This window comes from Moschus berezovskii, chromosome 24 (assembly GCF_049115385.1).
Source record: "Moschus berezovskii isolate FMDL1 chromosome 24, NW_MosBer_1.0, whole genome shotgun sequence".
NCBI classification, from domain to species: Eukaryota; Metazoa; Chordata; class Mammalia; order Artiodactyla; family Moschidae; genus Moschus; species Moschus berezovskii.
Genome location: NC_142483.1, coordinates 45,926,130 through 45,938,553, shown reverse-complemented (window position 1 = coordinate 45,938,553; position 12,424 = coordinate 45,926,130). Strand labels below are relative to the sequence as shown.

Sequence of the window (12,424 nt, the reverse complement as noted above, 5' to 3'; positions counted from 1 at the left end):
AAGTCAATTCAGCAACATGTTAAAAGGATTATATACCATGACAAGTGGGATTTATTCTGAGAATTCAAGGACAGTTCAATATACTAAAATCAATCTATGTAACACATCACATTAAGAGAATGAAGGGGAGAAAACAAAACAACCCACACCATGTTGAACGGTGAGAGAATGAGCGTTTTCCTCTAAAATCAGAAATAAGACAAAGATGACCACTTGCATCACTTTTATTCAACACGCTACTGGAAGTTTTAGCCTGAGCAAATAGGCAAGTAAAAGAAAAGACATCAACACTGAAAAGTTAGAAGTAAAATTGTCTATGTTCACGGATGATATCATCTTATACGTAGAAAACCCTAAAATTTCCACAAAAATACCATCAAAGCTAAATGCAGTCAGTGAAGTAGCGGGACACAAAAATCAGTTTCATCTTTATACACTAACAATGAACTATCTGAAAAGATAATTATGAAAACAATTCTATTTTCAATAACATCATGAAGAATAAAATACTTAGGAATTAACTAAGGAGGTGAAGGGCTTCCCTGGTGGCTCAGATGGTAAAAAAAATCTATCTCCAGTGTGGCAGACCCAGGTTGAATCCCTGGGTGAGGAAGATTCCCTGGAGAAGGGAATGGCAACCCACTCCAGTATTCTTGCCTGGAGAAAGAATCCCATGACAGAGGAGCCCGGCCGGCTACAGTCCATGGGGTCACAAAGAGTCAGACATGACTGAGCTACTGACACACAACACACAACAAGGAGATGAAAGACTTATACAAATAAAAACTGTAAAACAATGCTATAAGAAATTAAAACATATATAAAGAAAGAGGAGAGTGAAAAAGTTGGCTTGAAGCTCAACATTCAGAAAACTAAGATCACGGCATCTGGTCCCATCACTTCATGGGAAATAGATGGAGAAACAGTGGAAACAGTGTCAGACTTTATTTTTTGGGGCTCCAAAATCACTGCGGATGCTGACTGCAGCCATGAAATTAAAAGACGTTTACTCCTTGGAAGGAAAGTTATGACCAACCTAGAAAGCATATTAAAAAGCAGAGACATTACTTTGCCAACAAAGGTCCGTCTAGTCAAGGCTATGGTTTTTCCCGTGGTCATGTATGGAGGTGAGAGTTGGACTGTGAAGAAAGCTGATCGCCGCAGAATTGATGCTTTTGAACTGTGGTGCTGGAGAAGACTCTTGAGAGTCCCTTGGACTGCAAGGAGATCCAACCAGTCCATTCTAAAGGAGATCAATCCTGGGTGTTCATTGGAAGGACTGATGCTAAAGCTGAAACTCCAATACTTTGGCCACCTCATGCGAAGAGTTGACTCACTGGAAAAGACTCTGATGGTGGGACGGATTGGAGGCGGGAGGAGAAGGGGACGACAGAGAATGAGATGGCTGGATGGCATCACCGACTCTGTGGACATGAGTTTGAGTGAACTCCGGGAGTTGGTGATGGACAGGGAGGCCTGGCGTGCTGTGATTCATGGGGTCACAAAGAGTCAGAAACGATTGAGTGACTGAACTGAACGAGACATATCCCATATCCATGGGAGTTTATCCTGTTAAAATGTCAATGCTATCCAAAGTAATCTACAGATTCAATGCAATTCCTACCAAAATCCCAATGATGTCTTCTGCAAAATTAGAAACACCATCCTAAAACGCATTATCGAATTTCATGGAAACTCAAACAGCCAGAACAATTAAAAAAAAAAAACTTCCTGATTTCAAAACTTACCACAAAGCCATAATAATCAAAACAGTGTCATACTAGCATATAGACAAGACTATACAGGCCAAAGGAATAGAATAGAGACCTCAGAAATGAACCCTCACATATGTGGTCAAATGATTTTTACAAGAGTACCAGCACTCAATGAGTGAAGAATAGTTTTTGACAAATGGGTGCTAGGAAAACTGGATATCCACAAGCAAAAGAATAAAGTTGCTTAACACCATACACAAAAATTAACTCAAAATGGATTAAAAACCTAAACATAAAATAAAAAACTATAAAGTTCCTAACATAAAACACAGAGAATAAGCTTCAGAACGGTGTCGTTGGCGATAATTTCTTAGATATGAACCAAAGGTACAAGAAAATGTTAAAATTTTGTGCATCAAAAGACAGTATCACCAAAGTAAAATCTGGCAGCCCACAGAATGGGAGAAAACATCTGGGGAAAAACATTTGCATATCATATATTTCATAAGGGATTAATATCCAAATACATGGAGAATGCCTAAAACTCAACAATCACAACAAAAACTTGATTCAAAAATAGGCAAAGGACATGCATACACATTTCTCCAAAGAAGACATATACGCAGTATCAACAATGACTAGGTAAGTGCAAGTCAAAAACTACAATGAGATAGCACCTCATACCCGTTAGGATGGCTACTATCAAAATATCAGAACATAGTAACTGTTGGCAAGGAAGTGGAGAAACTGCAATGCTGTACACTGTTGGCGGGAATCTGAAACAGTACAGTCCCTGTGGAAAACAGGATGGAAGTACTTCAAAAAAGTTAAAAATAGAATTACCATATGATCCAGGAATTCCATTTCTTGTTATATACCAAAAAGAATTGAAAGCAGGATCTCAAAGAAATATGTGTATACCCATGGTCATTACATTACATCATTACTCACAATAACCAAAAAGTGGAGGCAACCCAAGCAACCACTGATGAAGGAATGAATAAACAATATGTGGTACATACATACAATGGAACACTGTATAGTCTTAAACAGAAGGGAATTCTGACAGATGCTACAGCAAAGATAAACCTTGAGGACATCACACCAAGTGAAATATGCCAGCAACAAAAAGAGAAACACTGTGTGATTTCACTTATTTGAGATACACAGAACAGTCAAAACCGTAAAGACAGAAGTAAAGTGGCGGCTGCCAGGTCTTAGAGCAAGATGAGGTGGGAGAGTGATTATTTAATGGATAGAGAGGTTCAGTTTCCCAAGATGGAAAGAATTATGGAGATGGACAGTGTTGATGGCTGTAAAACATTATGAATGTATTTAATACCACTGAACTGTACATTTAAAAGTTTTGGAAATGGTAAATTTTATGTTATATGTACTTCAACACATTAAATAAAAGAGAGAAACTTAAGAGACATAACAACAACAACAAAAAATGAGTAATCTATGATTGGATCTTGGTTTAAACAAACTATTTGGTGACAAGTGAGAAAATCTGAATATGGACTGACTCGGGCCTCTGTCCTCCTGGATGACACTGACTATTACAAGGAAATGAGACTGGGGACACAAAAACTTATATGTTTAAAGAATTTCTTAGGCAGCAAAAATGTTCTGGGCCTTGCTATTATTTCAGGGAATTTTGGAATTACATGTCATAAATACTTTCAGTCTACAAACTGATATTTTCATTCAAATGGAATTAAACAAAATCAGAAAGTTACAAACTGCTAATCTGCATTCAGGTATGATGTCCCACTGTGACTCTTCTTAAGTCTTTCTACGTTTGTATCTGTTCATACCCAGTGAGATGAGAAGAGATGGACGGGAAGAAGGTTCCAGGAAAAGACCATGTGTCTAGTTTTCATTCCTCCACAGATTTTCATTACACTATCATGTCTGGGCATACGGTAAACTTGGCTAATTTTAACTGAGCAATATGCAAATGCATTCACACTGAATTTTAAGCTTACTGAATGCTGTGAACCTTGATAAAGAAGAAGTTGAGAACCATAAAGAACAAGTAAGTTGACCTAAAGCGACAATATCATGAAGGTCTAAAGGCAAAATATATAATGGTGAAAAAATAAATTACTGTAAAGTTGTGTAAGTTTTTCAGTAAGGGTGGGAAAAGTCATTATAATTTGTTATTTACATATACTAAGCAAAATATAATTGTATTAGAATGTATATTCATGAAATTAGTTGATACAATGACTTACATAATGATTTTCCTGGGTACAATTTTGCCTGGGGGTAACCAGGGATCATTTTTTCATCTCTGGCTCGAAGATTTTCAAGTTCATGTTTGATAATGAATTGACGTTCTGCCATGCTGAGGAAATCATCATTGTCATCTACAACAAAACAAAAATTCATAGTTATTTTCTCAGTATTAGGCAAAATAAAATCTAAAATATTCAAATAACCTGGGATTATGAAATAATGGTATAGACAATAAATAATTACCATAAATAGTAATCCAAGTAATAAAAATTAAATAGAAAAGGATATAAGAATAAAAATATTCTGTAATACCTTCACATAATACAGTTCTTCAATCATTATGCTAATGATTACATGGTTCAAACAACCAAATGGTAGACACTCGCTTGCCCTCATTTAACTGAAATGAACAGAAAGTAATATATTCTTTAATTTTAACAATATTTTAAATTAGGAATGGATCTGAAGTTTGCCTACATGGCAAATTCTCTTCCAAACTCTCAAGCCCAGGCCAATTTCCTTGTGGAATCCAACATCCCTCACATAAATGAAGAAGAACGTCTGATAAGAAAATAGTGTCATTTTTTGACAGGTGAATCCCCTCAAAAGTGAATTTCACCTCAATCATTTACCAATATATAAAAATCCAGAGTGACTGAGTCTGAAGAAGTCCAATTGTATCTTCTAACTTTGAAAGGCCTTGGAAGGGACCAGCTAGTTTGGTTCTGAAAGCAACCTCCCACTCTGCTATCACAGCCATCCTGGATTTCGCAGTTCTTTCCAGAAATCACTCTCTTCTGAAACCCCCTTTGAGGCCAGAACAGAAGCAGGATAGGGGATTACAGGATATGAAATACTATTGTGCTTCTTACTTATATCAATCTAATGAACAACACAATTCTAAGAATTAGAATTATATAAATACGTGACATGTCATCTTAGTTTATGTTCATCTATTCCAGAGGTTACAAAGTAAATCTGCAACCCCAAATCTGATCCCACATGGTTTGATAAATAAAATTTTATTGGTACATAGCCTCATTCATTTGCTTCTTATGGCTGCAGGCTGCTTTTGCTTGACAAAGGTTGTGCTGAATAACTATGACAGAGCATAGTGTCCACACGGCCTAAAATATTTACTATCAGGCCCTTTACTGAAAAACTTTGCTGACCCCTGATCTAGTCATCAAAGACTTCCTTTTGATAAATTGATTCTGATAGAAACAACCTTGGAACTTACCATCAAAATCTTTGAAGTTGTGTCGGGTTCCATATGTGAAGGCTCTCATGGTGTTATCACTGCACTCTTTTACCAACCCCACTGCTTCTGCCCCCAGCAACAATCGAATCTTGGAGGCACCGACAAGATATAAGTTCTGGTTTTCTAGTGTTTCTTTCTCATATTTATTTAACAACGGTCTAAACAACAGCTGAGCACCTTTGGAAACAAAAGATGAGCACAATCTTGGAAAGTGATAAACATAAAAGTTTCAAATATGAAAGCCTTTTAAATAAGTATACTGTTTCTAGTTTGGTACAAGACAAACAAATTATATGAACAATTTAAATCCATCTCCCAAATAAATAATAAATAAAAGTAAGTTGGGGAAGGCAGTTCTTTATAACTTTTTGAAATAAATGCCAAAACTGGAAAATGTAATAAGTGGCTTGTCAGTTACTCAAATTAGAAGTAGATATTAGACAAGAATCAAATATTTGTTAGCTCTAAATATAAAACTGCACTAAGTAAAAATATGAAGCAAAAGGATATAATATAAAAAATACAAAAATTTAAGAAAATTAATTTGAAATAAAATAGCCCAATAAAAATGCAACAAATGTAACACAATTATATAAGACCACAACAGACTGTGTGAATGTTAAATACTGAATAATAAAGAGTGAAATAATTTTTCAATGATTTTTCCCATAAATATTAATACTTTCAATTAGGTTTAAAGTAGATATTGTTATTGATACCATATAAGTAATTATTCACTTAAAAGAGTGTAGAAAAAGGAATTTTTCCTAATTTTTAATTTCTATCTACATCAGACTTTTTAAGGTGCGTTTATATCTTTACTATTTATCCTCTATGAAGTGTTGACAGGAGTTATAAAAATACCAATCAGATGGAACAGGATAATGAGTAGAATTTATGTTTTACTTACCCAGGGGGTTAATAAGGTTTACTTGCTATGGCATTATTATTTAAGTACTTTACAACAGAGGCGTTAAAGGCTTTAATTAAAAAATAAATAAAAGATATGTTCAATTTAAAGAAAACACAAATGGCTCTTAAACAGAAAATCATTAATGTCATCCAGATTAAGATAAATGCAAAACAACACCAATATGTTATTTTTCACTTCTCACACTACAAAAATCAAGTCAGATTGAAAAAATAGATGGAGGGGGTGTTAGCCACGGAAGTGCTCCACTCCACCCAGATCTCCCCTCCAAAGAATTTGCTGTGAGAAGCAGAGCTGACTGACAGCCATCTGCTTGTCCCCCTGTGGCTGCAGCACCCCCACACCTAGGCCATGGGCTGAACCCCAGGGGACAGGGGAATGAAGCCACTGTGCAATGCTGAGCCTGGCTAATACGTTCTTAGAACCATGCTGTAGTCTGAGGCTTTTCCTATCCAAGTCTCCTTCCTTCCCTCTCTCCTTTCACAAGCTTCAGACATGCACCAAAGTCAAAGGCTACCAGTGTCTAAGCCTGCTCCTTCCTACTTTATCTTTCTACAGATGATCCCCTCTACGAACCTCCTGTGCATTAAATCCCACTTGGCATCTCTTGCTCGGAAGACCCAAATGACACAGCATGCAGGGAAGTACTCTCAGACATGGCTAGAATTCTGAACTCACCCAGCTGCCAACAACGTGTGAGGGTAAAGATAAGATCTCTGAAAAGATAATGTTGTCAGACTCTTTCTCATGGCAATGTATTGAGGGAAGACTTAATCAGTTAGCTTGGGGGATTGAATTATCAATAAGTATATAATAAACTAAGCACATTATGAAACAAGATAGATACCAACTTTTGGGAAAACGCTAAGTTGTAGGAAAGGAAAATCATAGCACATTGTAAGGCTCAACTGTAATGTATGTAGCCGTAATAAGGAAAGTCCTGTCGATGGTATGAAAAGAATAATATAATGATATTGTGAGAATGGTGGGTAGAAATGGAGGTGGTTGGAAAGAGAGGTTAATCCTCATTTGCCAAAGTTAAAAAAAAAATAGCTCTAAAAGCATGTTGTCTGGTGACATGAAAACAAATCCTAAAGGAATCACATGAACAAGTCATTGCTTCCGTGGTGAGGGGTTGCAATGAAAGAGTGCTCTTTTTCAGAACAACATTCTGACTAATGGTTTTTATAGCTTTTTTTTTTTTAATCTTTGGCAAATGAGGATTAAACTCTCTTTCCAACTCACCTCTCTCATTTCTACCCACCATTCTCACAATATCATTATATCATCCTTTTCATTCCAACAACAGGACTTTCATTATTACGCCTACATACATTATAGTTGAACCTTACAACATGCTATGATTTTCCTTTCCTACAACTTACTGTTTTCCCAAAAGCTGGTATCTATCTTGTTTCATAATGTGCTTAGTTTATTATATACTTATTGATAATTCAATCCCCCAAGCTAACTGATTAAGTCTTCCCTCAATACACTGCCATGAGAAAGAGTCTGACACTCTACCCTCACACATTGTTGGCTGCTGGGTGAGTTCAGAATTCTAGATTGAAATCATTTTCCTTCAGAAATGAAGATATTACTTCATTGCCTTCTAGCTTCCAGTGTTTCTGACCTATTTTCTTTTTTTTGGAAGTTTGTAACGTCTTCCTGTGACCCAGGATTCTGAAACGTTCCAATCACATATGCCAGTTTCAGCCAGTCTGGGCACTGCATGGGCCCATTCAATCTGAAAAAGCATACACCAGTCCTGAGTTCTTCTCTGATGATTTCTTCCTCTCCTGTTTCTTTGTTTCCTTTCTAGAACTCTTTTATGACCAACCTAGATAGCATATTAAGCAGAGACATTATTACTTTGCCAACAAAGGTCCGTCTAGTCAAGGCTATGGTTTTTCCCGTGGTCATGTATGGATGAGAGAGTTGGACTGTGAAGAAAGCTGAGAGCTGAAGAATTGATGCTTTTGAACTGTGGTGCTGGAGAAGACTCTTGAGAGTCCCTTGGACTGCAAGGAGATCCAACCAGTCCATTCTAAAGGAGATCAGTCCTGGGTGTTCATTGGAAGGACTGATGCTAAAGCTGAAACTCCAATACTTTGGCCACCTCATGCAAAGAGTTGACTCACTGGAAAAGACTCTGATGCTGGGAGGGATTGGGGGTAGGAGAAAAAGGGGATGACAGAGAATGAGATGGCTGGATGGCATCACCGGCTCAATGGAGGTGAGTTTGAGTGTACTCCAGGAGTTGGTGATGGACAGGGAGGCCTGGCGTGCTGTGATTCATGGGTCGCAGAGTCGGACATGACTGAGTGACTGATCTGAACTGAACTGATATACCTTCTGGACATTTTTAGGGGGTGTTTTGTGTAGTTTTATGAAGTGTCTGATGAAGGACTGATGCTAGGGTTGAAACTCCAATACTTTGGCCACATGATGTGAAGAGACGATTCACTGGAAAAGACCTTGATGCTAGGAAAGATTGAGGGCAAGAGAAGGGGACGACAGAGGATGAGAGGATTGGATGGCATCACTGACTCAATGGACATGAGTTTGAGCAGATTCAGGGAGACAGTGAAGGACAGGGAAGCCTGGCGTGCTGCAGTTCATGGAGTCGCCGAGAATCAGACACAACTCGGCGACTGAACAACAACAAAGTGTCTGCTCATGTAAAATGCCCGCCACCTCCTTCTCAGGTCCAGCCCCCTTTTAGCCGGAGAGCTGAGGGTTAAACTTTGGCTTCTTTCATGATGTCATCTCTTACCACCCTGAATAGCATCACCAAGCATCACTTCTTCCTTCCCTTTACTTTCATAGCAAGTACACATAGGAGACTCATTTTACATATCATGTGCTATTTTGTCAGCTTTTGCATTAGCTTTTTTCCTACTCCTTTGACTTCCTGGATCTAACATTCAGTCTCCTTACCCTGACAGTAATATCTTTGCTGGCAGAGACATGTTTCTGTCCCTCTTAGCATCACAACCAACACACAAAGAATACTCAAAGATATTCACAAATTTGACAAATATTTATTAAGTACCTACTATGCACCAGGTACTGTACACAGGCGCAGAGTTTACAGCTGTGAACAAAATCACTCAGGTTGTTTACCGTCCAAGAGAGAGTTACAATCTAACGTTGACTTAAGACCTCCTTTCAAGTCGTAGGTACAGAAAAAAGAGCAAAGAAATGAACATGAATTTTAAAAATAGATCAACCAGAAAACTGTAAAACACATTTGTAAATACAGTTTTATTCAAGTGGGCATGACTAAATCGGAGTAATATTTTATTTTACTCACCTCCATCTTTCTTTTTAGTGATGATTCTGTTTTTCAGCCATTCTTTGGTTTCTTCCTTGACATCCTGAGCAAGCTCTATGGCAACCAGAGGCGTGAAAGAACTCTCATGAGTATCCAGAGCGGATAAGGTCACTTTCATCTTTGACAAACTTGCTGAAAATAAGAAGTAAACATGGGTTCTCACGGAAAAAAACTAATATAGACTATATCTGTGTTTTCTCTTAATGACAATTAACCACAATTCACCACAAGTCTGGCTTCTTAGACAAAAGGAATTTTCTCATGATCCAGATGGGTTACAAGCCAGGCTCACCCAATGGTTCACAGCGCCTGTGGGGGCCAGGCCCTGTACAAAAACAAGGGAACAACACCCTTGTCTATAAGCAGATCAGAATATGGTGGAGGGGACATTCAGGTAAGTGATGGGATAACAGTGGGAAAGGTACTCTCACAAGAGGACTAAGAAAGTATTTACAGAGGGTGTGACTGACCTGAACAGGACTTAGAAAGACGAACGAGAGTTTGCCAGATGGACAATGGATGGCATTCCAGGTAGAGGAAATAGAGTGCCCCCTACAAAATAATGATGAAAAATAGCCAAGAGACTCAGAGAAATAGAAGCGATTAGTTATGGCTGGAGTATGAACTATGTTTTAGGCGAGGGAGGATGGGCATGGACTGGTACCTAATGAGGGCTCCTGACTATTACAAAGCAACTGCACCTTGTCAACATACAATAGAAGTCATTATTCATTATGAGCAGGGAACTGACACAGTCCAGTTTCATGCTGTGGTATGGAGTCTATGTCCCCAGCACCAGCTGCCCCTCCCAGTGTCCCCAACTTTCTCAGAGGTATCATCTTTATCTCTGTTACCAAGCCTGAAAACTGTCACAGTCAATCTGGAGACCCACTGACGGTATCAGTCACTAAGGCCTAATGACCGCCCTCTAAAGTGTCTCTCATGTCAATCTCTCTAACTCAGTGATTCTCATCGGGGCAATTTTCAGACTTCAGACTCCTTTATTCTAACTTTGTACTTAATGGAAGTTTTAATGACTCCAAAGCACAAGTGCAAATCGGTTACTGGGTACAATCGTAGAAGGAGTGACCAACACCACAGGGCATCTTTCCTTTCTTTGGGGAACTCACGGTCTTGCAGCAAGCTGATCAAAAAGCCCGAGACTGGCCTGGACTCATAAGCCTTTGTTTTTCACTAACGGAGCACAGGTTTTGTTTGGGGCAACACAGGTATTATAAATTAATGCTGGATGAAAATTATACTACAAATACACCAGGAATGTTATTTCCAGGTATCAGTCAAATGAGAGTCAGCAGGCTAGGGTGTCAGGTCAAAATAGGACTGAGTTCTCACCTTCAAATAGCTAATAATGTGGTCAGGAATTATATAGAATGACAAGAGTTAGCAATTAGAGCTATGGGAACTCAGAATACCTCATACACAAAAGTTTATGGTCCAGCAAAGAGGGAAGCATGTTCTCTGCAGGGAACAACATGTGTAAAGTCAATGAAGTGAGGGTAAAGTCCTGACCAGAGCAGGGTGATAACATGTTTGTAAGTTGCAACCATATGGGAAAGCCTGTTGCCATTTACATCTAACTCCACAGTCAGTAGGCAGTCACTGGAGGTTTTTGAGCAGAGGACTGACTATATGCCAGGGTGATATAAATCCCAACAGATACATTTAGGGGGTTTTTGTCCTGGTATTCTTTCAATCCCTTTGAACCTCTTAAATTCCTCGTGACAAAAAGTTTGGGAAAAGGTTAATCTACCAATAGACTATAGAGGCTTACCATCATCATCTTTTACATGGAAATATCAAATACAACAAACATTAATCATGGGGTTACTATGGGCCAGGTCATGATGGAGTCTAAAGGGACAAAAGTAAATAAGGTCGACATCTTACTTTTGAGAAGCGAGGATACATCAAATCATTCTAACACACAGACTCAGTGTTGGGTTGACCAAAAAGTTCATTCGGGTTTTACTACTGCATCTTATGGTAAATGTGAAAGAACTTATTGGTCAACCCAATATAATAGCAATAACCAGAGGGGCAGGGGCAAACTGAGGAGGGAAAATGACTTTCTGGGAAGGAAGCCTGAGAACTAGAAAGACTTCAACTTGGAAAAGATACACAGATGACTCCAAGGTTTCTAACCAGGGACATGGGAAGAATGGCTGTATATGAGCAAACAGCAAAGATGGAAGGAATGGTGAGGTTAAGGTGACAATAAAGGAAGGGTTCAACAGGGCATATGTGCACCGGCATCAAAGGTCAAAGCTTTTTAGCCTTTATGCACTGCCTAATGTAAGAGAAAGAAATGGCAACCCACTCCAATATTCTTGCCTGGAGAATCCCATGGACAGAGGGGCCTGGTAGGCTACAGCCCATGGGGTCACAAGAGTTAGACACAGTGACTAAACCACCACCAAAGTGAGTGAGAATTATTCACAATCAACAGGTCATAAAACAATCTTTCTGAGAAACCAGAGGCAGGTTTCAGTTCTCAACATGCATATGAGCTCTATCTAGAAATTCACAGTAAATACTTGCTCCTTTCAGTCTCAAAGCATGACCTTAACCTTAAAAAGATGTCCCATATATTACAGACAAAATGTCACAATCTCTGATATACAAAGAATTCTTACAAATCAACAACAGGAAAATTAAAAAAACTGAAATGACAAGTCACAAAGAAGAAATAAAGTGGACAACACACTTGAAAAGATGTTCAAAGTTACTAAGAAAAAGGATGCAAAGTAACAATGAGATGTTCTCCCTTTTCAGATTTGTTGAAAGGTGGACAGAACCCAGGTCTGGCATGAGAGAAGAAAACTTGGCATTTTCACATACTGCTGTCAGATGTTGTAACTTGATTCCACCTTCCCATAAATAACAGTAGCAATCTGAAAAATGGTATTAAATACACC

At 38.4% G+C, this 12,424-nt stretch overlaps 1 protein-coding gene across 3 annotated transcripts in view; it reads right to left on the bottom strand.

Moving 5' to 3' along the window:
* The window catches only part of ANO10 (anoctamin 10), a 238,590-nt gene that overhangs the window by 218,952 nt on the left and 7,214 nt on the right, over positions 1-12,424 (bottom strand). For 2 of the 3 annotated variants that reach the window (XM_055414507.2, XM_088831994.1), the window contains exons 2-4: positions 9,468-9,620; positions 5,200-5,397; positions 3,956-4,090 (exon numbers count right to left, since the gene is read on the bottom strand). In XM_055414507.2, the coding sequence (XP_055270482.1) occupies positions 3,956-4,090; positions 5,200-5,397; positions 9,468-9,606 (472 nt within the window). In that variant the 5' untranslated portion in view covers positions 9,607-9,620. Of the gene's footprint in view, positions 1-3,955; positions 4,091-5,199; positions 5,398-9,467; positions 9,621-9,958; positions 9,979-12,424 lie in introns of those variants that run through there. The other variant, XM_055414506.2, reaches the window with a different exon arrangement.